We start from the raw sequence: 23,253 nt of genomic DNA, 5'->3' as shown, positions 1-23,253 counted from the left end.
GTTCCTGGGCAATGCAGCTTTTGAAGGAACTTTTAGAGCAGCTCAGCCCTGCTGAGAAAGTTCTCTTCAGTTCTTGGAGCCTTTTCTCCTGCTCCTGTGTAGGAACAAGTGCTTTTCACTGACCATCTTCTGCCCTGCTTTCAACCACCACCCTACCTTGTCTCCTGGAGGTGGTGTAGGAAAAGGTTTGCCAAGCCAAAACCTCTTGCTGGTTGTAGCAATGATGCAGGTATTCTTTGAAAACACCTTGGTTGCAACGTAGCCCTGTTAAAGTCAAACAAAAACCCCTTTTTGTTGCAAACAATATACAGGGAAAGAGAAGTGCGTTGCTAGAGAGAGGCAGTGGTTAAAAGAAAGGCTTCCTACAGTGCAAATAGTCACAGGGAAAGAAAAATATTGGTCCTTTCAATTATATTGTTTAGGCAAATGTGTCATGGGGGCTGACAAGAGACTTTGCTAAAAGGTAAATTGCCTCCTCCAGTAATGCCACGTGTATGATGTGTTCTCCTGCTGAAAAGCTAATGCAGCACACAGTCACCAGCAGAAACAATCCCAAGGCTGAAGGAGCACATTTTCAAGCATCTCCTCTAAAATACAATGAAATTTTGTTGAAGCTTTGGTGGTTTTTAGGAAACGTTTGTCTCTTTTGCCATTTTTCTTGTGCCATGGTGGCAGCTACTTACAGCCTCGAAGTCCCAGATGGTTTTCCAGGCCTCAGACCCATCCTTTGGGTTGGTGCTGACCCTAATCCCAGAGTAGATTGAGTTTTCACTGGGCTGCCCATTAAAGTCGTTGTCCATGTTCTGAATTTTGGAGAAGATTAAAAGAGGTAAGGATTTAGCTTCCCGGATTGCCAGCAGTGTTTCTCTCCATAAAGCATTAGCTGCAGTAGCTGTGTTTTGAGAAATCACTGCTCTTGGAGATCAGATTAAAGGGGAGATGATTTCTTGGCTCAGAATGAAGATGGGAAGCCTTTACTTTCCAAGTAATCAAAAGAATTCCTTACTGTTCTTTCCCCCACAGGATCTTGCTGGCACCAGATTACTTAAAGTATTCTACTGTATTTTGTGGTCAGATCAGTCATGTTAATATTTGTTTCTCTCCACACCATTATTTTCAGTGTTTATGCTCAGCTCAGGACAGACTTCCCTGATTCCATGTATGGGAACTGTCTTTTCCTCCTTGATACATCAAGCATGGAAATAATTTCTTAGTTATCGTAGAAAAATTAAAACGCAATTTTCTTCTAAATATCAGACTTTAAAAAGCAGCTTCACTTCCAGAAACACATTTCTCAGGGGTAAGAGCTAAAGCCAGTGGTTCTTGTGGCAGTGGTGAGTAGCTGTGTCTAGTTCTGTACTTACGAGGTCGGCAAGAGCAGGAGCCAGGAAAACTCCAAGGAGAGAAGCAATCACAATCTGAAATGAACATTTGGAATTCAAAACATGTGAAGATCATCAAGACATCAAATTATTTGCTGTCTTAAAATAATTTTGACTTCCTGTTTACTGTGTGTACAGACTCAGCACTTTCTGCAGTGGGGTGCAGCTGAAGAGGATTGAAATATGCAGGAGAATTATTTGTTGATGAGTTCACAGAACACATGCATAGAAATGGCTCTTAGCCCCAGAACTGCACCTTGCCCAGGCAAGAAGGGAGTTCTGAAAACTTGCCCAGCCCCAGTTCAATAACTTATCGGAAAAAATGTACTCTGAAATATTTTCTTTGCAAGAGTGAGCTTTTCACCTCGAGCTTTTGATGTCAGACATGGAGCAGATCTGAGAAATGCCCATGTGCGCCTGTTGTGAAGAGCTGGAATATGGGTGCACATTCATGGGTGCACATTCCAGCTCTGTGCCTGGAACACAGCAGAAAAGGCACCTGAGCATCTTCACAGTGATCTCATCCTCCAAATACAGGACTTACAGTCTAAAGGGAGGCACAGGCACTTCAGAAAACTGGGACCTCAAACATTTGTAACCCCTTTGTAAAGCCACAGAGTTTCAACAACTCACGAGCTTGCTGTTGCTCGGGTTTGTCCAAACCACTGCTGATACCTTTTGGAGAAATTTCCTATTGTTATGGTGAAAAATTCTTTTGGGATAACTATTATGAACAATTATTTTCTTGAAGACAATCCTATGAATATTGAATCAGTCCCAGATTTTATCCCCTCCAAAGGAGGATTTTAATGAAAAAGGTCCAAGTCGGACTCAGAGTATTTAAAAGTAATGCTTGGGAATTTTTCCTGCACCAGTTTCAGACTGCTGTAAATACCTCAGTGTCACCATCCTGCACTTGGAGTCTCCCGTGTCACACTCTCAGCAAACAGCTGAGCCCTAACTTTATGTGACTTGCTGAGACTGTTGATTTGCCTCTGAGTGGTGAAGGAGAGAATCTTGTCCTGTGGACGTGTCACGAGTGTGTGTCGCCCCTGGAACAGAGCACTTCTCTCTTTCACTTTGAGCATGTGGAGCTCCATCCCTGCCAAATGGGAGCTTTCTCCCCTGCAGTCCCCACCCCTTTGGCATTTTCACTTTGAAAATGCCCTTTGGCATTTCACTTTGTCAGAAATCACTAAGAGTTCACTCAGTGCCAAGAAAAGCTCAAAACCATTTAAAAGCTGCCCAGCCTTAAGAGTTTTATGAGAAAGTGATAGGTATACTTACAGGGAACTCCATTTGGATGGTAGGCCAGGCCAGCTCTGCTGCTAATTGATGTGTACTCTTACTTTTTATACATAATATCCCAAAGTTAAATCTGAAAATGGGTTTGCCTTATTGGCAGGTGCCCTGTGTTCACAGAAGCATGACGAGGTTCCTGGGGAAGTGCTCTGATAAGAGGAGGCTTTGATACCTGCCTGATTGAATTCATGGCATACAGGGAGCTGAGAGAAAAGTGGTCATGGTAAGCTCAGTGTATTGAACAGCCACTTTTAAAGGAAAAAGAAATTATAAGCAGAAGCAGAGCAGAGATTCCCAGTAAAGTTGCAGTGATGCTTTGTGCCAGTGTGGCAAAGGGCTCAGCCTGAAGTGCCTCTGGCCAAAAGCACCATTCAAACCAGGGGGTGCTAATCTTGCTGGGTTAAAAATGTTAAGATTCTGCTTGTCAGAGCCTTGAATCTTCACAGAGCCTCTTCAGGAGAGTAGCACCTGACTATGGACCAAGGGCTGATTTGAGAAAGGGACTGTACATTTGAGGTGGCAAGGTTCACTGAGGGATCCTGAGTCACAGCTTTGTAAGCTAAGCCTCACTCTGCCTGGGGACTGGCCAAGGTGAAATTAGAGGGGTTTAAACCCTTCTTAGGCAGCTCCTTCCTTCAGCTTCAGATTGGAGGGTGCCTCTAGGACTGTGGTGCTTGGGTTCAAACACATACCTGTTGATTTTAGGGGTGTTCCTGGGAGATGTGTGATGAACTGTGGGCAAAAAGTCTCCAAAAAGCAAGGCTTGCCTATTGGAATTATATCAAAGGCTTTGCCTGAGACAACCAGCTCAGGCTGTGTCACAATCACGTTAATTAGGCAAATGCTTTTTAGAAATTAACCTTTAGTTTTTGTCCTTGTCTGATGGGATCAGCAGAGTTCAGTCAGTGCAATGCAAGGTGCAGATCATGGCTATTGTTGTAGTTTTCCTGCAGTAAACAACTGCTGCTCTCCTCTGCTGCTCTGCCCTTACCTGTGCCTCAGCACTTGGGTGCTGAGGGAAACAGGAGCTGCGGCTTCTCAAGTGTTCTTCAAACAAAATGAGTACATGAAGGCATAAACACTGAGGAAAAGTTAAATTAACCTTTTTTTTTTTTAACTTGTGGTGCCTGAACCCTGTTAGAATCCTGCTGTGAAATACTTACTTGACTGTCGAAATCTATTCTGAGTATTTCTGACATACCTGTAATCTTAAAAATAAAGATTCTTTTGAGAAGAAGGGACAGAGCCAGCTTTCAAGAGAAGTGCAACATCAGCCTAGTCTAACTGGGTTTAGCAGAATTTTATATCTGTTTATGTGTTTTCTGATATATTGCTTAGCAGCACAGCATTGTTACACTTGAGATAACATTTTCTCATGTGGACTTAGGTGGCATAAAGCAAATGTGTGCAATTTCCTTTTTTTTCTTTTTCCATTGAGGCCTGTTTGCTGGCAGATATTTCTGTACAATCTCCTTCTCCTTTTTTTCTGATAAGAGAAATTACAGAAATGTGTTTGCTGTTAGTTCGAGTTCTTTTACTGGGAGGGAACCAGCCTTGATTATTGACCTTCCAGCAGAAAGCAGAGCGTGATTCATCCAGGTGCCAGCACTGGCTGGTGCAGGATAGCGGATGAGGAGGAGTCCAGGCAAGGTCAGAGTCTCCTGGGAACGCCAGAGAACGTTCTCATGGCGACATCCTGGCCGTTGGCATTCTCACAAAATGCAGAAATCAGTGGGAATTCAGGATGGGAATCCCCATCCTGCTCCTTTTGTCTGTGACCTTGTGCACAGCACGGAGCCCCTGGGTTTTGGTGTCACTCCCTGGCGAGCTGAGCCCAGGAGGTGGCCCAGGCTGTCCTGTGAGGCACAGCCGCTGTTCCCAACTCTGCCCCTCACTTCAGTCCATGCGCTCTGCCCATGGGGGGAACTGACCAAAAATGAGCAGCACCTCTCGCCAGGAGTCCCTGCACACAGAATGGAACGGAATCGCGGAGTCCCACAAAGGTTTGGCTTGGAAGGGCCTCAGAGATCCCCCACTTCCAGCCCCCTGCCATGGCCAGGGATGCCACTCACTGTCAGGTGGCTCAGGGCTCCACCCAATATTTTCAATTAAAGAAATGGCTGAAGAATGGCTCTGTTTGTTGGCTGACATGGAGGCCACCATGGCACAGGTGTTTCTTCCCAGCATTTCTCTGCAGACTATCAATCAGGCTGTGAGGGATTGTGTTTCAGAAGACAAAATGCAGTTTGTGTGAATAAATAAATAGCAGTGTTATTCCCAATGACATTTAATTCCAGACAATATCCTGTTAAATATTTAAAAAACCAGAACCAGCAATACTGAAGTTTAAACCAGTGAATAATGGCCGTTTGCAGAGTGATTGATTTACTGAGACTTACTGAGTGCTTTAAATATATCTGGGTCAGGTTATCTGTGCCAACCCAAAATTCAGATAGGAGGCTTACGACATGTAGATATGGACTTGTTCGAGTCATGAAGGAAAGTTCTGTCAAGTGTTTCCCACACCTCCTGCAAGATATAAAAGTTGAAGGTCTCTGGGATTTCCTTGCGTTCTTACCTTCTGCCGCCTCTTGCTCTCATCTGAAAGAAAAATGAAGAGATTTGTGAGTATATCCATTTCTGTTGGACTTTTAATAATAACGTAAGTTCCTCGCTTTAAAAAACAAAAGGATAGAGAAGAAGATGCTCAAGTAAGTGGTACAATATAGTGGCACAATAATATGATCTTTGGGTTGTTTCTTTGGGTGGAAAGAGGAGAACTTGCATTTCTTGGGTCAACAAAGTCAGGGGAAGCCTCATTGAGCAAAGAACGCAGAATTTGGTACAGTTCAGAAGGTTTGGTTATGATTTAATGATTGCAGTTGAAGAGGCAAATCAAGAGGTAACACGGCATCAAGGAGGGACTTCTGAAAACTGCAGAAATGCCATGGTTAAGTTATTCTGCTTTTTCAGCTACAGGGAAAGGAGAGCCTGATAGCAAAAACTTTACAATGAGGAATTGCAGTTGTTTTCAGCTAAGTGGGGGATTTTTCAAACTGATGCTCCAGCTCCTTCCCTCAGCTCATGGACTGGGTGATTTTATGGCACTGCCAGGTGTTTCTGACGAGTGAGAATTCTGCTTCCTTTTACAGGCTGCAGTCCTCATTTGCCTGGGAGTCTTTTGGGCTCAGACTTCTGCATTGAACGTGAGTAGAGTGATGAGCCTTGTCCTGCACATGGGTATTTGAAGTGTGTTGGATCCAGGGCAGGGGGAATAGAACAGGAAGAAAACCACAGAAAAAAACGAAAACCACCAAGTTGTTTATTGTCAAGTGTAAAAAAAAGAGCTTTTGCCAGAGGTTGTGTACAGGTGCAAAGTAAAGAGTCAGGGGGACAGAGTCCCCTTAGCTCAGTCAAACATTTGGAGACTGGAGCAGTCTCCTGCCAGTCCCTGCTGCCCAGAATGACTGGGATGTCCCATGCAGGTTTTCCCCAGCCTGCAGGAGGGCCTGTTTTATAACTGACCTCCATCTCAAGAGCCTCCTCAGACTGCTCCAGGCACAGTAAATACCAAATCCCACGAACCCAGGGTTCTTAAGGAATTTGGTATTTACATGAGCATAAAGCATTGGGGGTTGTTGTGCCTGCTAAAGATGGAAGCCAGGTGATGAACACTGATTTTGTGCTTTTTACCAAAGACCTTTGTGCTGCATGATCCCATCAGCAACTATGTCACTGGCACCATGACCATCCACAGCGAGGAGCAAATCGTCGATGTCCACGTCCGCTCCGGCGTCTACTCCTCTGACACCATCTTTGACTACACACATGTGAGTAAATCCAGGGATCCGCCCCAAACGAACCCCTGAGGACGTTTCTAAAGTCAGAAATTATTTCAGAGTATTCTCACCACATCTTGCCCCTGAACACTGTTTCTTTGAGGACTCCCAGCACCTTTGCTCCTCCTTTCTTCACCCGTACAATGGGGCAGTTTAAAAGACTTGTAATGAAACTTGTGGTGGCAGTTCCTGGAAGTGAAGAAGGTCTCTGACCTCAGTGGGGCTGGAGGTGGGGATGGACAGCAGAAATCTGTCAGAAATGATGCTCCCAGTCTCAGGGACAGGCACCAGGACAGGCTGGCTCCATTCCCCAAAGGAGACAAAGGAGCTGCATTCATTCCACAGCAGCAGCCTCTGCAGCCACTTGCTGCTCCTTCCAGGGTGCTCCAAAGAGTAGAGAGCACCAGCTAATGTCAGCATTATTTAAATCATTTCTGATGATTTACCCTCCATTCTTTCCATCCCAGGGGTATATTGCCACCAGGTTGTTCTCACGAAATGCCTGCTTTATCATGAAAATAAAGAAGGAAATCATCCCAGACCTGCAAGAGATTGGACGTCTGGCTTTTGAGAGAGAGGTGACAGTGGGGAACCCTCTGCTGCCAAGGAAAGGGTGGGAGCAGTGTGGGGACCCTCACAGGCAGCTCAGGAATGACTTGTGCTGCCTTAGCCATGATGGAGCTGTTCTGACAGGACACAGCTTGAAGGGAATATCATGCAGAACATTCTTTTAAGATAACAAACCATAACGGCCCCCCTGCAGTTTTACAGGGGCTTGTTGAGGTGTCTCAAGCTGTACAATCCCCTGTCCCTGGCACTGATGTCATTTGGCCATTTCCAGGTGATCACAATATAAGTTCAGGCAAACTTTCCCTTTATTCATTGTCCTGCTGATAATCTGACCTTGACATTTCCTGAAATTTATTTTTTTTTAGAACAGAAAGTAGAGATCAATTTACTTTGACCAGATTTTGTCTTCCTTATTCAGGCTGAGGTTTCAGAAGGAGACTGGAAGAATTGCCTGGAGGTGAACTGGAGTTCTGGCCCAGTAGCACATTTACAGCAAAACCTGGTGCCAATAATGTAACTTATTATTATGGCAGCAATACAGCTCAGGCTCGCTGTGTTGGCACAATTAATATCTAGTGAATTTTGTTACTGAATAGATTGATTTTTATTTTTTTTCCCTTTATCTAATGTTCTTTTATGAGGCAAAGGAAGGTGATTTAGGGTTTGGGAGCCTTCTCAAAGGGCATCCCAATAGAGAGAAGCTAAAGTTACATTTCTGATGGTGTTTAACCTTTTCTTCTCAGACCATGAGGGATGTATACTCTCCCAATAACGTGTGGGCCCTGTTCCAAGCTGGCAGCTCCAGGCTGGGGCATCTGAAGGACTGGGTTCTCTATGGGAAGCACATTGAAAATCTCTGCACGGGGCTGCCTCTCTACGAGCTGGTGGCCACTGAACGTAAGTCACAGGTCAGGGCATTGTGGCCCTGCCCCAGGGCACTTCCTCCCCTTTGAACCCAAATCCTCCTGCTACCCTGGAGCTGTGCAGACATTTCCTCCCCTTGAGCTGCACCTCAAATGCTCTGCACAGTTGTGAGACAAACAGAAGCCTTGAACAGGGCCATAACTGGGGGTTGAGATTTGTGTATTTGAGACTTTTCCTAGCTGAATACAGGGATCTCATCTGGTAAGGAGATACTGATACTGAGATATATACTGATGTAAATACTGATACTATCTTCCTTCTCTTGGAATTTTTTAGCACCAACAAATGATGATGGCTGTGCCAGTGCCGGCATTCCAAGCATTTTGGGCCTTAAAATCTGTGAAGAACTCATTGCAAATGAATATTGACATTTCTGTTGCAAGGAAATGCCTTTTTGCATGTTTTAGTGATGGTAACCATGTTCTCCAGCTGGAACAGAACTCGGGTATGAGGCTCAACCTGCCTATGCAAAGCTTTGATGCATAACAAGCCTATGACATACAAATAAATACAATGCTTTAATAAATAAAGAGAATGCTTTGTCTGCTTCTTCTACCCAAAATCAGAACACAATGGCAGTGGGCCTTGTGAGTTGTCCTGCAGAAAAGACAAATTCCCCCCTTGGTCCATTCCTGTGCTGGGGCTGCAGCATGGCCCAGGCATTGGTTTGGGCTTCATAAAGAGCAGAAACAGAAACAGAATCGATTTTTCCAGTGGAGAACTTCACTTTGGCATCAGCATCCAGGTGTTGGCTCACCTTGTGTAGCATGGCTGGGGGAGGGAGCAAGCAGGTGAATGAAGATAAAGGGAGGGAGCAGATCCACACATTTGCCAAGCAGCTTGAATCCTGCAGGGCCAGTGGAAATTTGCAGCAGTTTGAGTGAGTGCAGAGATTTTCCAGCCTGGGCAGAGGACACTGTCCCAGCCCTAAGAGATTTGTGCCTTGGAATAAAGTTTTCCTTTCACACAAAGGCACAAAGAGCTGGGACCTCTGGGTGAGTGTCCCAGGTGTGCTCTGTGTCAGGAGCTGATGGAAATCCAGGATGGGGCCACCTGCCTGCTCCGGGGCAGATCCCAGGGAATGGTTGAGCTCTCACAGCCTTCCCTCCAGGGCCTGGAAGGGCTGTGTGTGTTTGGGGATGAACACTGAGTGTTTACTGTTTATTGGAGCCTTGAGTGGCTGCCAGAGGGCAAGAACTTCCTTTGGAGGAAAATGGCCCCAGACCTGCAGTCAGTAATTCTCAAATCAGGCTCCTGCTCAAACCATCTGCTATTTAATAAAAGAGCATTTCATCACATGGTGAAGCTGTTCTTTTAGATTGATTGTATTCATGACAGGCTGCAGGTTCTTGGTGGTCCACAAAAATGTTTCTGGAGGGTCAAACTTTGTTAATTAAATACAGGAATAGTTGTTGTGTGTTCTGTGGACCCTGAAACCAGCCTCAGTACCTCATTATCCATCTGCACCTCTCGGGGTGCAGCCCCCAACAAGAGAGGAGGAAGCATGGAAGAACCATAAACAACACAACCCATGTGGCCATGCTCTGATTCCCACAGCTTTCCAGAGAAAAACTCTGGAAAAGTTTTCCCTCTGCTCCCAAACTGCAGCTCTGAATTCACAGCCCTTGAGCCTCCAAGCTGGTATCACCAACAGCCACAAAGACCATGCTAGAAAGGGCTGCAGAGCAAAAAAAATTTATTCTTGATTTAAAACAACTAATCACAGGGCAAACAGGAATGTACAGCCAGAGTGAACAAACCAGAGAAAAGGACTTAGGCAGGAGAAAGAAGTTTGATAATTTATTTATTGATACTGTATTTGCCCTTGCTATTTCCTGCCATTTCATTCTTTGTTGACTAGGCCACAGTTTACAATATGCTTTATGGACCTGTCTTGGATTATAATAAATCTGTTTTTCTTATCTTGCAGGTGCTTGATATTAAAACTGGACTACAGGGAAAGCCCAAAGAGGTAAAAATCAGCAACAGGTAAAATATCCCTGAAGATCAGATCCAGCTGTTGCCTGAAGCAACTGCAGTCTGAAAATGTCAACCTTTAAATCCACCCTCTGTCAGCTCTGAATGTTCATGATGTGAAGGAAATCTCAGAATCATGGAGCTGTTAAGGTTGGAAAAGTTTAAGTTCATAAAGTTAAGTTTAAGTTCTTCAACCACCAACTCACCGCCACCACTGTGGTCACCATCAACCCACACCCCCAGGTGCCACATCCAGGTGGTTTTTGAACACTTCCAGGGCTGGGGACTCCAGCACTGCCCTGGGCAGCTGTGCCAGAGCTTTACAACCCCCACATGAAGAATTTTCTCCAAAATCCACCCTGAGCCTGCCCTGGCCCAGCCTGGGGCCGTTCCCTCTGCTCCTGTCCCTGTTCCCTGGAGCACAGCCCAACTCCCCAGCTGTGCCCTCCTGGGGCAGAGCCACAAGGGCCCCCTGAGCCTCCTTTTCTCCCTCTGAGCCCCTTCCCAGCTCCCTCAGCCCCTCCTGGGGCTCCAGCCCCTTCCCAGCTCTGTTCCAGTCTCCAGGCATGCTCCATGCTCTCAATGCCCTTCTCGCCATGAGGGCCAAAAGCTTATTAATATCATTAATATATTTGCATATTAAACCTTTAATTCTATCAATCAGTTAACCTAGAGATGCTCTGTCTGATGTGGAACCCCTGCTGGCCTGGAGCTCATCAGGTACCAGAATCTTTGGGGATCCCTTGCTGGTAGAGGATCTTTGTGCGTTCTGATCCTTTGGGATTCTTTTCTGCACTGTGAGGTTTCCCAAGGGAATGGATGGAAAATTCCCAGTGGTTTCCATGGGAGGCACCCAGAGCCCAGCAGCCAATCCCAGGAACAATGGTGGAGTTGTGTTCTCGGTGCACAAAGCCCACAGCTCGTCCCGATAACCGCCCAAGGTCAGGGTGCAGCTGGACAAGGTGGAGCTCCCTGGCACTGAGCACAAACTGAGCACCCAGAGAACAGCACAGCCCTGGGAACCTGCACACGAGAGGGGCAGGGCTGCCCTGCTGCCTCTGGAGCCCAGAGCTGCCACCAAAATGACAAAGGAGCCTGAGCTTGGATCCTAAAAACACATTGCTGGAAGAGCCTGGAGAGGGAGAAGGTGTCAGGATGAGATTGAGTACCTTGAAAGCTCCTGGTGCTCCCAAGAGCTCCTCTCCACCAAACAGCACATCCTGGTTATTATCAACTTCAGCTATCCCAGTGTCACATTATCTACCTTGCCAGCCATGCTTGTTCTGTAAAAAGCAGGGAATTGATTTGGTGTGGAAGATCACAGAACATTCTGAGCTGGAAGGGACACACAGGGGAGCTCAGTGGCAGGGTCTGGCTGTGCCTCAGTCAGTGCCTGTGAATGGCCCATGAGCCAGGCCAGATTTCCAAGGAATTCACCCCAGTCCTGGTGCAATTGTTCCTTTCCACGGGAGAGAGATTTCCATTGTCCACTAGATGGCAAATGGTGACAGCAACCCCGGCCCTCGGGACCCGGGAGATGCGCTAAAAACTGCGACTGCCAGCCAACCACGGCTCAAAAATAACACAGATTGAATCCTCTCACCCTGTTCCCCAGGAAGTCAAATCTGAGTTGGGATACAAGGCATTAGAACTCATTCCTTCAGGTTTCCAATCCAGTGGGATGTTTATTTTCACTTGTAATTACACCCCATTTGGTGATTAACTGAACTATTTTTTGATTTCTTAATGATTTTAATATTTCTCTCTTACATATTTAGATATATTTATAAAAATATAAAAATATTAAAATAAACTATAATATAAAATATGAATATTATGTTCATAATTAATATAACACTATTAATTAAATTAATCGTAATAATTAATAATGTTTATAATATTATAATATATATTTTTAGTATAGAAATATATTTCTATTTATATACTTTTATATATTCTATTATATAATGAGACACTGCCTTTGCATGGCCACATCCTCTGCTGGGTTTGTGTCTCTCTCTCACTCCTGCCAGTCCTTTCCTCTGCCCCTTTTTGCAGCTGACCACGAGGCAGTTCCCACTTTATTTAATTTTCTGAGGGTGTGTGCCAGTTGAGGATGGTGATTCAGACCTACTCGAGGTTGCTCCAGCCGTTTTTTGTTGGGTAGAAAACCAAATGCAGCATAAAGTCAATGCTTTTGTAGCAGTGCTGAAAGAGGAGAAAACATCATTTAAAAACCAGTTTGTAATTGCTGGGGTGAGAACTGATGTGGGCACAAGGCTGCTGTGACAGCTCCTCACAAACCAAGCCGTGGATCCATGAAATTCCCAATTTTGTAAAGACGTCTGAGGAGCTGCTGCCACTTGACCCTCATTTGCTTTGCCTCTTGTGAGCTGTTTTTTAACAGGTGCCAAGGAAAAAAAGCCATTTGGATGAGCTGGTGAAATTCAGAGAGGAATCAGGGCTTCAGTTTGGTTTTCCAGGTGAGGAGCATTCAGCAGCTGCCCTGGGAGCTCTGGCAGACCCCTGAGCAAGGCACAGCTACTCTGAGCACCCTGGACAATAAAGCTGCAGAAACCAGGGGGTACAGAACACATTTGTAATTTTTGCTGCAACTGAAATCAGAATTAGTGAGGTGTTTGAGCCAGTTTCCCTTAACCAAAAGGATGGAAAATACAAAATTTGATATTCAGCTGCATGGCAGTCAAAGCAAAGAGAGGCCTCTGACAACCTTAATTTACCCAGTGTAATTCCAGTGACAGAGTTACAAAAATAGAATATAATACACTTTCATCTTTGAATTTTTAAGGCTAAACTTTAAAAATATTTTTAATGAATCAATCTTCTCTACTGCTATGCACAATTTGCTTTCCCTTTCTGATTCCAGCCCTAACATTAAATAAACAGAGCAAATATTAGACATGCTTGTCTAATTTTTCCTCATGTTTTGCTGATGTGATTACAAGCTGTTGACTTAGTCATTAATATCTCATGCTGAGATATCAGCTAACACTGCCAGAAAATATTCCATCTCTGCTTAGCACTCAAGTTGTCAGTTTAATAATTCCATGTTATTAATCAAAATTGTCAGCAAAATAATTTCTGCTGACCCGAGTCTGGTTTTTTCCCCATTGCTGAAGATTTGGACTCCTCAGTTCTCAAACCCAAGGACAAAATTTAGAGATTATTCCCAAGAATTTTGTTCATTTAGAGCTTTTAAATGGGGCTCTGATTAGGAAAAGAATGGAATCCCTCAAAAAAGCTGCTTGGACACGGAGCTGACAAGGAGAGGGGACGAGTCTGGGAGGCTTCTGAAAGGTTTTGTTCTGCAATCTTGTTCTTGTCAGTGTCACTGAGCTGCTCAGAGAGTTTCCTGGAGTTTGACACCCACATGAATACCAAAGCACCACAAAACAACTGCGTGATGAGAGAAAGAATTTTAAAAATGTAAAATTAAAACTTTCTCTTGACCTTTTTCTGTCAGACTGTTCTGTGAAGGGAGTGTGATAAGAAGCCTGCAGAGCCCAAACCCCTGGGATTAAGCAGCAGCTCCTCTCTGTTCATTAGCACTGCTCTCACTCTGTGTGAAGATATCAAAGAGGAATTGATTTATTTTTGACCATGGCTCACCAGGTTTGAATCAATTGAGGACTGAATGAATAAATTGTGTGACCAGAACAGGTATTACATTTTTAATATTATGAGAGACTGCATCCATATTTACCAAGGCATGTACCAAGATCACAGGAGGGGAGACAAACCAAGAGATTTTGAGACACTTCTCATGCCATAAATGGCATAATGATAAATTATCTCATTTAAATGGGCTGGGCAATGAACTTGGTGGGTGCCACAAATTTCCCAGCTGAGTGCAAAGCCCAGTCATGAAGTGGCAGCTCCCCCAAATATCTGCTGGAGGAGCAAGGACACCAGGAGCTGGGAGCTCTAGGGCCTGTGCTGCACGTGACTGACAGGACACTGACAGCAAGGCCATGTCCAGCTATTTTTTCCAGCCCTTTTCTTTCTGTTTCAGTTCCTCAGGCTTTGCACTGGTGTGGATCTCACAGCTTCCATCTCCCTGTGCTGCCACGTGGCTGCTGACCCACCACCAGCCCAGGCTGCTCTGGAGCAAATGCAGGAGGATGGAGTCCCTGCCTGGAGCTTCTGCACCTCAGCAGGATGGAAGGAGAGGGAAAAGGGAATTTCCCGAGGCACTGCAGGTAGTTTGTGTGCCCTGGTGGTTTGTGGGGTCCCCATCCTTCTCACTTGCCTGGGAATGGCTGAGGAAGATGAGATGTGGGCTCCCCACATGAAGCCAGTGGTGCTGCAGGTCAGGAGGAGCCGGTGGCACCCAGGGAAAGGAATTGCCTGGGTCAGGAGGAGCTGCTGTGTCAGGTTAAGGAATTCCCTGGGTCAGGAGGAGCTGCTGTGTCAAGTTAAGGAATTCCCTGGGTCAGGAGGAGCTGCTGTCCCTCAGGTTAAGGAATTCCCAGGGTCAGGAGCTGTGTCTCAGTTTAAGGAATTCCTTGGGTCAGGAGGAGCTGCTGTGTCAGGTTAAGGAATTCCTTGGGTCAGGAGGAGCTGCTGTCCCTCAGGTTAAGGAATTCCTTGGGTCAGGAGGAGCTGCTGTGTCAGGTTAAGGAATTCCCTGGGTCAGGAGGTCCTTCTGTCCCTCAGGTTAAGGAATTCCTGTCCTTGTGGCTGCCCAGCCTTCTCCCTTTCCTTCTTCTCCCTGATTTTTTCCTTGATCACACAGGCTGTAATGCTTTGCCATGTTTCTCCCCTCACACCCTTTCAATAAATACCATCCTTTCATTTTCCAGTGCCATCTGAAATGGGAATAGAGCCCCTGGGAAGAGCCCATTTATGGACAGGGAATCCAGAGCAGCCATGAACCAAGGCATACAGGAATAAGGACTTGGGCAGATGCAGGAATGGAAACTAATTTTAGTTATTCCATTGCAAGCTCATCACACTGTCAGTGTCACACTCCTCTTTATCTCCCATCTCACACCCAGCAGTGACCTCATGCCACAGCTATCTCCTAACTGTTGTGGGGCATTTTTGCAATAATTCCATCCTCGTATTTTGGAAAACCTCAAATCACATGCTGTGGTTGCTACAGCACGTTTGCATCCCTTTCCTGCTTCCCTGCAGTGGGGTGACTGAGGTCCCTGATTAGGGACCAGCCTTGAGCCAAAATTCCTGAAAAAATAATTTTAAAAAAAGGACCAGAGAAACATTTTTTCACATTTTAAGAGAAGCCCACTATGCAGTAACAATTTAATGACATTTTGAACGTATAGACTGGTGAACCAAAACCCACATGTGGGGAAATTAGATGTGACACTGTAAAACTGCAGACTTTTTATCCCTGGGGAGCTATCCATGCCCAGAAAGCCCAGGGGGGCACTGAAGCAAACATTGATCACCTTCTCCTGGGAAAGGTTCCCCCTCTGAGGCTGCTCCAAGCCCCTGGCTGAGGGCAGGTGTTCCTCCCTCCCAAAAACCAGCAAAGGGTGAGGATGCTTCAAAACCACTTCCCATTCTTCTGAGGAGCATCACACCCTGGATCTCGTGTGTCCCTTGGCCAAGGGACCTTTCTGTGACCTCTCTGCAACCCAGGCTGCCCAATGAGCACCTACTGCTGATGAAACGGGGTCATTGTTGATGCTACAGATTAATTCTTAATTAATTAATGGTTCAGCTGTGATGCTTACTAATGTTCCCTCTCCAGCTACCTCAGGTAATCTAGTTAGCATTGATTTTTTGGAAAGCAACTTCTTTCGAGGATGCTGTAAATTGCAGTGCACATGGTGGGGGGAAAAGAACAAACCACTTCAGTGACATGAAATAAAGCCCTTCTGTTACACAATTCAACTCAGAAAAAAATAATTATCAGTGTGTTCAAATCATCAGCCTGCAGCTTAAGGAAACAGGAAGCTGCTTTCATATCAGAGCTGCTTTTCTATCAGATGTGCTCTCTGGGTATCCCTCATCTGGCAGATCCCCAGCAGGGTCTACATGGAATAAGTCAGGAAACCCAGCACAAGCTGCTTTGTGTCCAACCCCTGCACTCTGCCATTGTTCAAGGACTTGTTATCAAAACCAGAGCGGAAATGCGAAAACACTTGGAATGTCTGAGCAGGAATTGTGCTCCTAATGAGCCACTGAGGCAAGAAGACTCTGGTGGGTGAGCAGCTCTTACAATGATCTCTTTAATGAATAATATCTGCATATATCCATATATCCATATATCCATATATATATATATGAAATCAGTGCATTTTTAAATGAATATTGAAGTATTGAAAAAGGAAACACTCTGGAGGCATTTTCACCCTCATGACGAACGTCCTGTGTCACTGGCTGTGACAAGCAGCCCCAAAAACTTTCCTTTACAGGCCTCACTGCTGTGCTGCGTTGAAGAGTTAAGGCTAAGCCAGCTCTCAGGGGTTTTAATGTTAACCTCACTTCCTGTGGAAGTAAAGATCTTAATTTGGTGATGAATCATCACCAAAAAGAAGACAGCACTTTTCTCCTAATTAACAGAAGCCAAAGACCAAACTGCTCCAAAATTTCCCCAAGATTTCTGTGCTCAGCTCTGGAAAGCCAAAATATGCAAAGATCAGATTTGATAAAGCTATGGAGGATTTCTAGATAGCTATGAACTCCACAGTGAGGTTTAAATTAATCTTGCTAAGCTCAGATATCTAATGTGGTGTGGCACTAACCTCAGTAACACCCTTTTCCTCTAGCATCAGGTTTCCCACATTCAGAAGAAGAAAAGATGAATAAAATGAGGTTAAAATATCATGTCAATGTCTGGCTCCATGACAGCCACACTGCACATGATTTTCACAAAAAATATTGATATTTAAATAAAAACCTAGAGGGTGAATTTAAAGCAAGCATGCCTTGAGCATGGTTCTCATTGTTGTGGCCGTTTGTGATAGATTTGGGCAAATGACAAAGGAAGAAAATTGCAGAGATGGGGCAGCAAATCAATGGATGTGCTGAGACAAAAAGCAGAGTCCAGACAACCCAGCAGGGCAGTGGTTTAGTCCTTGGGTGCAGTTCTCAGTGCTTGCAAGGCAAAGCTCTGCAGCACGCGCAGAAATGCCTCTTTATCTGGAGTGCTGAACCCCTCGGGGACAGGCAGCGAGCTCTGGCCATGCTGCCAAAACAAGAGCACTTTGGAAAGGCTGTGGAGAATAGGGAGATTTAAGTGGACACTCTTATCTCCAAACCAGACCAATTTTTGCCCGCGCACTGCTCACTTTTTGTTGAAATTTGCACACTAACGCAAAAAGCGCCATTAATTTTAGCACATGTCTTTGCAGAGTCATTTCTGTGTTCTCCACACTGTGTCCCTGAGCTGTTTGAATTGATGAGAACTGAAATCAGAGTCACCTGTTGGCCTTTGTGTGTTTTCAATAATTTTTTATTTAGCAGTGTTGTGACTAAATGAAGTATAACCGCGATTTGCCAAGTCACATATGAAAGAGGAATGAAATAAAGATTTTCTGAATTGTTTGCAAATACTCCAGTCACAGAATCATGGAACACCTCAAGCTGGAAGCGACCCAGAAGCACCACCAAGGCCAACACCCTGCTCCTTGAGGGATGTGATTCTCCTTGCTCACCCCGAGCTCTCCTCCTCCACATCCAGGGCCTGGTGGTACCACCAAAGCTCTTCTCCCAGGCTTTGCAGAAGAACAGAATTTTTCCCAAAGAAATTCCTTCTCAACATAAAGACCTGACTCTAAAAGAGCTTTGAGCAGGGCAGAGGGAGCTGTTGTTTGCCCTTGGTGTGAAATGGGTGCATTTGGAGAGAGGCTCTGTGGGATCCCCACGTTCGCTGCAATCCGCGCGGATGGAAACGGTTCACGTACAGCGGCAAAGTCAGCTACCGGGAGGGAGAGAGGAAGGGCAGCTCCTCTCTGAGGAGAAACTTGTCCTATCTCTGAGAGTCCTGCTCAGAATGTTTACAAAACGCTCATTAAGGGAGAGGGGATGGCGAGATAGCAACAAATCTGGTGAGCAGCTTCCACTGGCCGAGATAAGAGAGGCAAGGCGGCCATAGAGGAGAGCGAGATCCAATTACCGAGACCTGGTTTTGGGGAGGGGGAAGGGGCAGACAGACAGGACGGATCACAAGTTTCAAGACAAGAGCTTCCAAACTTGTCATCCCTCTGTGACACAGCCCAGCGGATAAAACCGCCACCGAGCCCGCACCAGCGGCAGAGCTCGTTGAGCGCGGGTGGAGGCGCGGGCGAAGCCATGGATTCTGTCGTCCTCCAGCTCTGGGCTGTCCTCTCCCTCCTGGTTCACCTTGCAGCCTGCAGTCCCATCCTGAGCTTGGAGCACTCTTCCCTGGAGGAAGATGTGCCTCTTTTTGATGAGATCCTCTCCGAGCAAGATGGGGTTGATTTCAACACGCTGCTCCAGAACATGAAAAATGAGTTTTTGAAGACGTTGAACCTCTCCGACATCCCCCTGCACGAGTCGGCCAAGGTGGACCCGCCAGAGTACATGCTAGAGCTGTACAACAGGTTTGCCACAGACAGGACATCGATGCCTTCTGCAAACATCATCAGGAGCTTCAAAAATGAAGGTAAGAGCTGCTCATGTCTGGGAGAATGGATAGAAAGGAGCGTCCTCAGAGCCAGTGGGAACTGTCCTGACCAGGCACGGAGCATGAGGCGTGCTGGGGAAAAGGCCTTTGGTGAGGATGGCCTTGGAAATCAGCAGCTGTGGCAGGGCTGCCCAGTCCCCAGCTCTGGTGAGAGACTCCTTGTCCTTGGCTCTGGAGACTGGAGGGTTTTGGGGGAAGGTGCATCTTTAACATTGGGGCCGCATCAAGTGTGTTCAGTTCATCAATTTCTTTATCCCCAAAATGATTACAAACATCATTTGTAATCAGCTGATTGATTTTTAAAATGGATACTTTAAGTAATATTTGAAATTAGGGCAAGACTCATTTTTACACATTGTTCAAAGTGTATCTTCAAGTGAAATATTTTAAAATTTTGAGCTTAACCAAGTACAGCTTTCTGTTAATGCCTTGTCACTGTTGATCCCCGTGGCATTTGTGAAGTTTTCTTCCTTTGGATCAGCACACAGTCCAGAAAATACACAAAAGTAAGTGAACAGGAATTTTGGATAACAAATAGGCTTTACTTTGGAGTACCAGACTATATCCTAATAAAAACAAACGAAACCTGAAGAAACCTAGTTATCACAGAATATTGTGAGTGGAAAGGGACCCACAAGGATCATCAAATCCAACTCTCAGGTGAATGGCCCACACAGAGATCAAAGATATAACCTTGGCATTATTAACACCCTGTTCCAACCAACTGAGCAAATACCTCTGTGCCATTTCCCTCTCTTTTTCCTCTGTTTTTCTTTCCATGTTTCCCTCAGTTCAACAAGGACAAGCTAAGGCTTCAGCACTAATATTCAATAATATACCAATACCTTTTTATACCAACACATTAAACTAAATAAACATTTTTATACTAAAAACATTTTTCAACTGCACAATTCCAAGTATCCATTGATCCACATGGCAAATGCAAGTGCTTTGATTTATGGTCAGTTACCATGGGGCACACATGGCTGTTCAAGCTGCCATGGGGCCTCTCTCACCCTCTGTTCATTTGATTAATGAAATTAAAGACATTATTGCTTTTTCCTCAACATTTGCAGTTCCAAGATGATGAGCTGTGAGGAGAGGCAGAGTGGAAGTCACTTGAGTTTTGCAGGGCAGTGAGATGCCAGGGGAGAATCCCAAAGCTCTGCTCCGCTCCCATCTCCTGCCAGCCCAGGCACCCTTTACAGCCGTGGGTTTCTGCTATGAGGAGAATCTGCACTGTGATTTTAAGTTTCTTTACATCTCCTTTTTTCCAGTGTGGAAGAATTTATGGAGGGGTTGGTGGCAAACCAGTGCAGGCAGTGGTGGCCAGTTGCTCACCTTGCTTTGCTGTGTCTGCTCAGCAGCAGCAGTGAAGGCACACACGTGGGAGGTGTTGTTCTCATTTTGTGCTATTTAAAAAAGAAACCATTAACAAACAAGCACAAAGATTGCCAAGTACAGCGTGGTAAAGAAGAAAACACCCTGTGGTTTAGTGATGCAAATCTGAAATCATTCCACCCGCAAAAATTCAGGTTTGCAGCACAGAAATGGCACGGACTGACCTTTGCCAGGTGGTGTTGGCAGCTCCCTCCTGTCCTGCTGTGCCTCTTGCAGAACTTCTGCAGCAAATGGGGAAAATTCGCCTTAAATTTCTGCCCTTCCAGATTTTCTCTCACCTCCTCCAATCCAAACCAGTAAGATGCAAAGCTGATGGGCACATTGCTTCACAAATACACGCAGTTTAAGGACTGTGCAATTCGTGTTTTTCGTATGTCCTCAAAGTCTGGATAATTAAGAACCATTCCTTTCAAGCTAAAGAGCTCTTTTGGTAGAGAAATTAATTGCTTGCAATGAGAAGGACAAGGAGAAACAGGCCATGGAATTGTTTTGTTCACCTGCCTGCTGAAAACTGGCAGTAATCCCAGTTTCATTGCTATCCATTAAACCCTTTATTGTAGAAATATAACAGGTGGCATGGCTGGAATTAGTTTTTTGTTTTAACATGTGGACCATAGCAATTTCATTGTAAATGGGGCTGTAATCAGTGCTTAATACTTGAAATAAAGTTTTAAGGGAAATTCTTTGTCCCTCTCACCTGTGCTGCTGCTAAAGGGGGCCTGGCTGAGTGCAGCTGGTTGCTCACCAAAGCCCACGGGGCCTGTGGCTGCCAGGTCACCCTGCTGTCACCACCTGCCCTGACTAACGTAAAACATCTCCCAAAGCAGCTTTTCCTCCCCAAGTGCTTGGCCCTCTCCATGTCTGAGGGGTGTTTGAGCAGCAGGGGATTCCTGCTAGCACAGGAACACTGCAGCACACACATTTCTTGTGTTTGCAGACTCTCTGTTGTCCATTTCATGTTGGCTCCAGTTCCTGCACCAATGAATGTTTTCCTTTTGTTTATTAAGCAGTTGCTGTGCAGCACCCTAGAAGTGATTTCTATGTCATTATTAGGCAGCACATTTTTAATATGTAAACCTCCCAGTTGGCAAGGAAGTCCCTGGAAAGCCTGGGGCCAGAAGGAGGATCACTAAATCCAGGTCTGTAGCATGTCTGGGACCTTGTAGTCCTTACACATCTAAAATAACCTCGGCCCTTTTCCCAAGCAAAGCTGTGGGAAGTGCTGAAAAAACATTTTCCTGGAGCTGTCCAGGTGAAACTCAGCGTGCTGGATGACCCTCAATGCCCGTGTTTGTGGATGCATCGGCTCTCCTAAAACATTTGATTTTTGTCCTTTCCAGACCTGGATTCCCACCCTATAGGCGTGACAGGAACCCGGAGATACCCGCTGCTCTTCAACGTCTCCATCCCTCACCACGAGGAGATCACCATGGCAGAGCTGAGGCTCTACACCCTGGTGGAGCGGGACCAGAGGCTCTACGAAGGGCTCGACAGGAAGGTCACCATCTTCGAGGTGCTGGACAACATCCACCTGGGGGCTGGGGAGGACAGGAAGATGGTGGCCCTGGCCTCCCGGCACATCTACGGCACGAGCAGCGAGTGGGAGAGCTTCGAGGTGACCGAGGCCATCCGGCGCTGGCGCAGGGCAGGGCTGACCACGCACCGGCTGGAAGTTCACATCGAGAGCAGGGAAGGGGAGGAGCAGAACGGGGAAGGGAAACTCGACATCGACATCAACTCCGAGGCCAAGCACCTGCCCCTGCTGGTTGTGTACTCCGACGACCAAAGCAACGACAGAAAGGAGGAGAAGGAAGAGCTGAACGAGATGATCGACCACGAGCAGTTCCTGGGCCTGGAGAACCTGGAGGTTGGCAACTTCCACGACCAGCCCGGCGAGGAGGCGCTGCTCCAGATGCGCTCCAACATCATCTACGACTCCACCGCCCGCATCCGCAGGAACGCCAAGGGCAACTACTGCAAAAAGACTCCTCTCTACATCGACTTCAAGGAGATTGGCTGGGACTCCTGGATCATCGCCCCGGCGGGCTACGAAGCGTACGAGTGCCACGGCGTGTGCGCCTACCCCTTGACGGAGCACGTCACGCCCACCAAGCACGCCATCGTCAAGACTTTGGTTCACCTGAAGAACCCCCAGAAAGCCTCCAAGGCCTGCTGCGTGCCCACCAAACTTGACCCCATCTCCATCCTCTACTTGGATGCAGGGGTGGTCACCTACAAGTTCAAGTACGAGGGCATGGTGGTGTCAGAGTGCGGCTGCAGATAGTAGGAGGGAACGCGCGCACGGGGAGGGCACGGGGGGAGTATTTAATGATTCAGTCTGTAAATTTGTACATTTGGGATTTGCTATTTAATGAGGTTATTTAATGAGGCCTGTACAGATAATTGTATGTTTCCTGCCACGGGGAATGGGCACGTCGTGTAGGGATTGTATATTTTGTTCCTTGGCTTCCTTCTCGCTGCTCTTCGCTGTCCAGATCGCGGCCGAGCCTCTCCTCCTGCCAGGGCATGGAGCTGATCACTGGATTGTTTGGGAGGGCTCTTGGTGCCAAAAGGGCACATCCAAATTCACGGAAATAAAGGCATATTTTTGTACTTTATCAATGTTGATTGGCATCTCCAGGGTTTTCCAGAGCTGTTAAAGATACGAGAGTGATGGGCAATCACACCTAGATTGTTCAGTGTTCTGTAATATCTTCATAAAGGTCTTTACGTGCTCTTTTCTTCCTTAATTTATCTCTGTAGATCTTACATCCTGATCATTCTCAAGCTCCTGAATCACTAAGGCACAAACAAGGTGTTTTTTTTTCTTTTTTCTTAATATTTTCTTCACTCTTTCCCTGTTTCAGTCAAAGGCAACTGGCAGGGATGAATTGGCATCTGGAGCAGAAGGGCACCATTCCCTTTCCCATCTTTCTTAGGAAAGCAGATGGCCCAGGAGCAGTGCCAGGCAAGGGCCAAGGCAAGAAATTCCCTCTGTGCAGGTTTATTACAAAATCACTCTGAGGCAGCTCTGGCTTTGCTGCTGCAGCAGACACAGGTTGGCTCTCAAGGGCCAGAGCTTTAGGTGGCAGAAGGAAGTGCAATAAATTTCCTGAACCCTTGGAATTGCACCAGCTAAAATTGTCCTTGAAATTCCTACCAGCTAAGAAGCAGTGCCCGTTCCCAGCCAGCAAATCCCTTGAGATGCAGCTGCACAGTC

The 23,253-nt window shown here is 46.1% G+C and overlaps 2 protein-coding genes and 1 long non-coding RNA gene across 3 annotated transcripts; 2 read left to right on the top strand and 1 right to left on the bottom strand.

Moving 5' to 3' along the window:
- Positions 1–690: 690 nt before the first annotated feature.
- LOC143696182 (uncharacterized) lies at positions 691–20,321 on the bottom strand. The gene is made up of 4 exons (XR_013185623.1): positions 20,198–20,321; positions 5,263–5,285; positions 1,365–1,418; positions 691–803 (listed from the first exon to the last, which is right to left on the bottom strand). It is a non-coding gene; the product is annotated as an uncharacterized LOC143696182 (long non-coding RNA).
- On the top strand, positions 5,557–8,423 carry GKN2 (gastrokine 2). The gene is made up of 6 exons (XM_077191760.1): positions 5,557–5,586; positions 5,837–5,890; positions 6,383–6,514; positions 6,991–7,101; positions 7,837–7,990; positions 8,294–8,423. The coding sequence occupies exons 1-6, from the start codon at positions 5,557–5,559 to the stop codon at positions 8,383–8,385; spliced, it is 573 nt and encodes a 190-aa protein (XP_077047875.1). The 3' UTR covers positions 8,386–8,423.
- On the top strand, positions 18,278–22,317 carry BMP10 (bone morphogenetic protein 10). Its single transcript, XM_054650743.2, has 2 exons — positions 18,278–18,611; positions 21,374–22,317. Exons 1-2 carry the CDS (start codon positions 18,278–18,280, stop codon positions 22,315–22,317), a joined length of 1,278 nt encoding a protein of 425 aa, XP_054506718.2.
- Positions 22,318–23,253: the final 936 nt, after the last annotated feature.

This window comes from Agelaius phoeniceus, chromosome 30 (assembly GCF_051311805.1).
Source record: "Agelaius phoeniceus isolate bAgePho1 chromosome 30, bAgePho1.hap1, whole genome shotgun sequence".
NCBI lineage: Eukaryota > Metazoa > Chordata > Aves > Passeriformes > Icteridae > Agelaius > Agelaius phoeniceus.
Note: the sequence above shows the minus strand (reverse complement) of the source record. Positions and strands in the feature narration are given on the sequence as shown.

Bases quoted from the DNA above. Each gene is read 5' to 3' on its own strand.
- GKN2 (XM_077191760.1), top strand. From the start codon at position 5,557: ATGATTGCAGTTGAAGAGGCAAATCAAGAG. The intron at 5,587-5,836 runs GTAACACGGCAT...TTCCTTTTACAG, and splicing joins TTGAAGAGGCAAATCAAGAG to GCTGCAGTCCTCATTTGCCT. The intron at 7,991-8,293 runs GTAAGTCACAGG...GGAATTTTTTAG, and splicing joins CGAGCTGGTGGCCACTGAAC to CACCAACAAATGATGATGGC.
- BMP10 (XM_054650743.2), top strand. From the start codon at position 18,278: ATGGATTCTGTCGTCCTCCAGCTCTGGGCTGTCCTCTCCCTCCTGGTT. The intron at 18,612-21,373 runs GTAAGAGCTGCT...TGTCCTTTCCAG, and splicing joins CAGGAGCTTCAAAAATGAAG to ACCTGGATTCCCACCCTATA.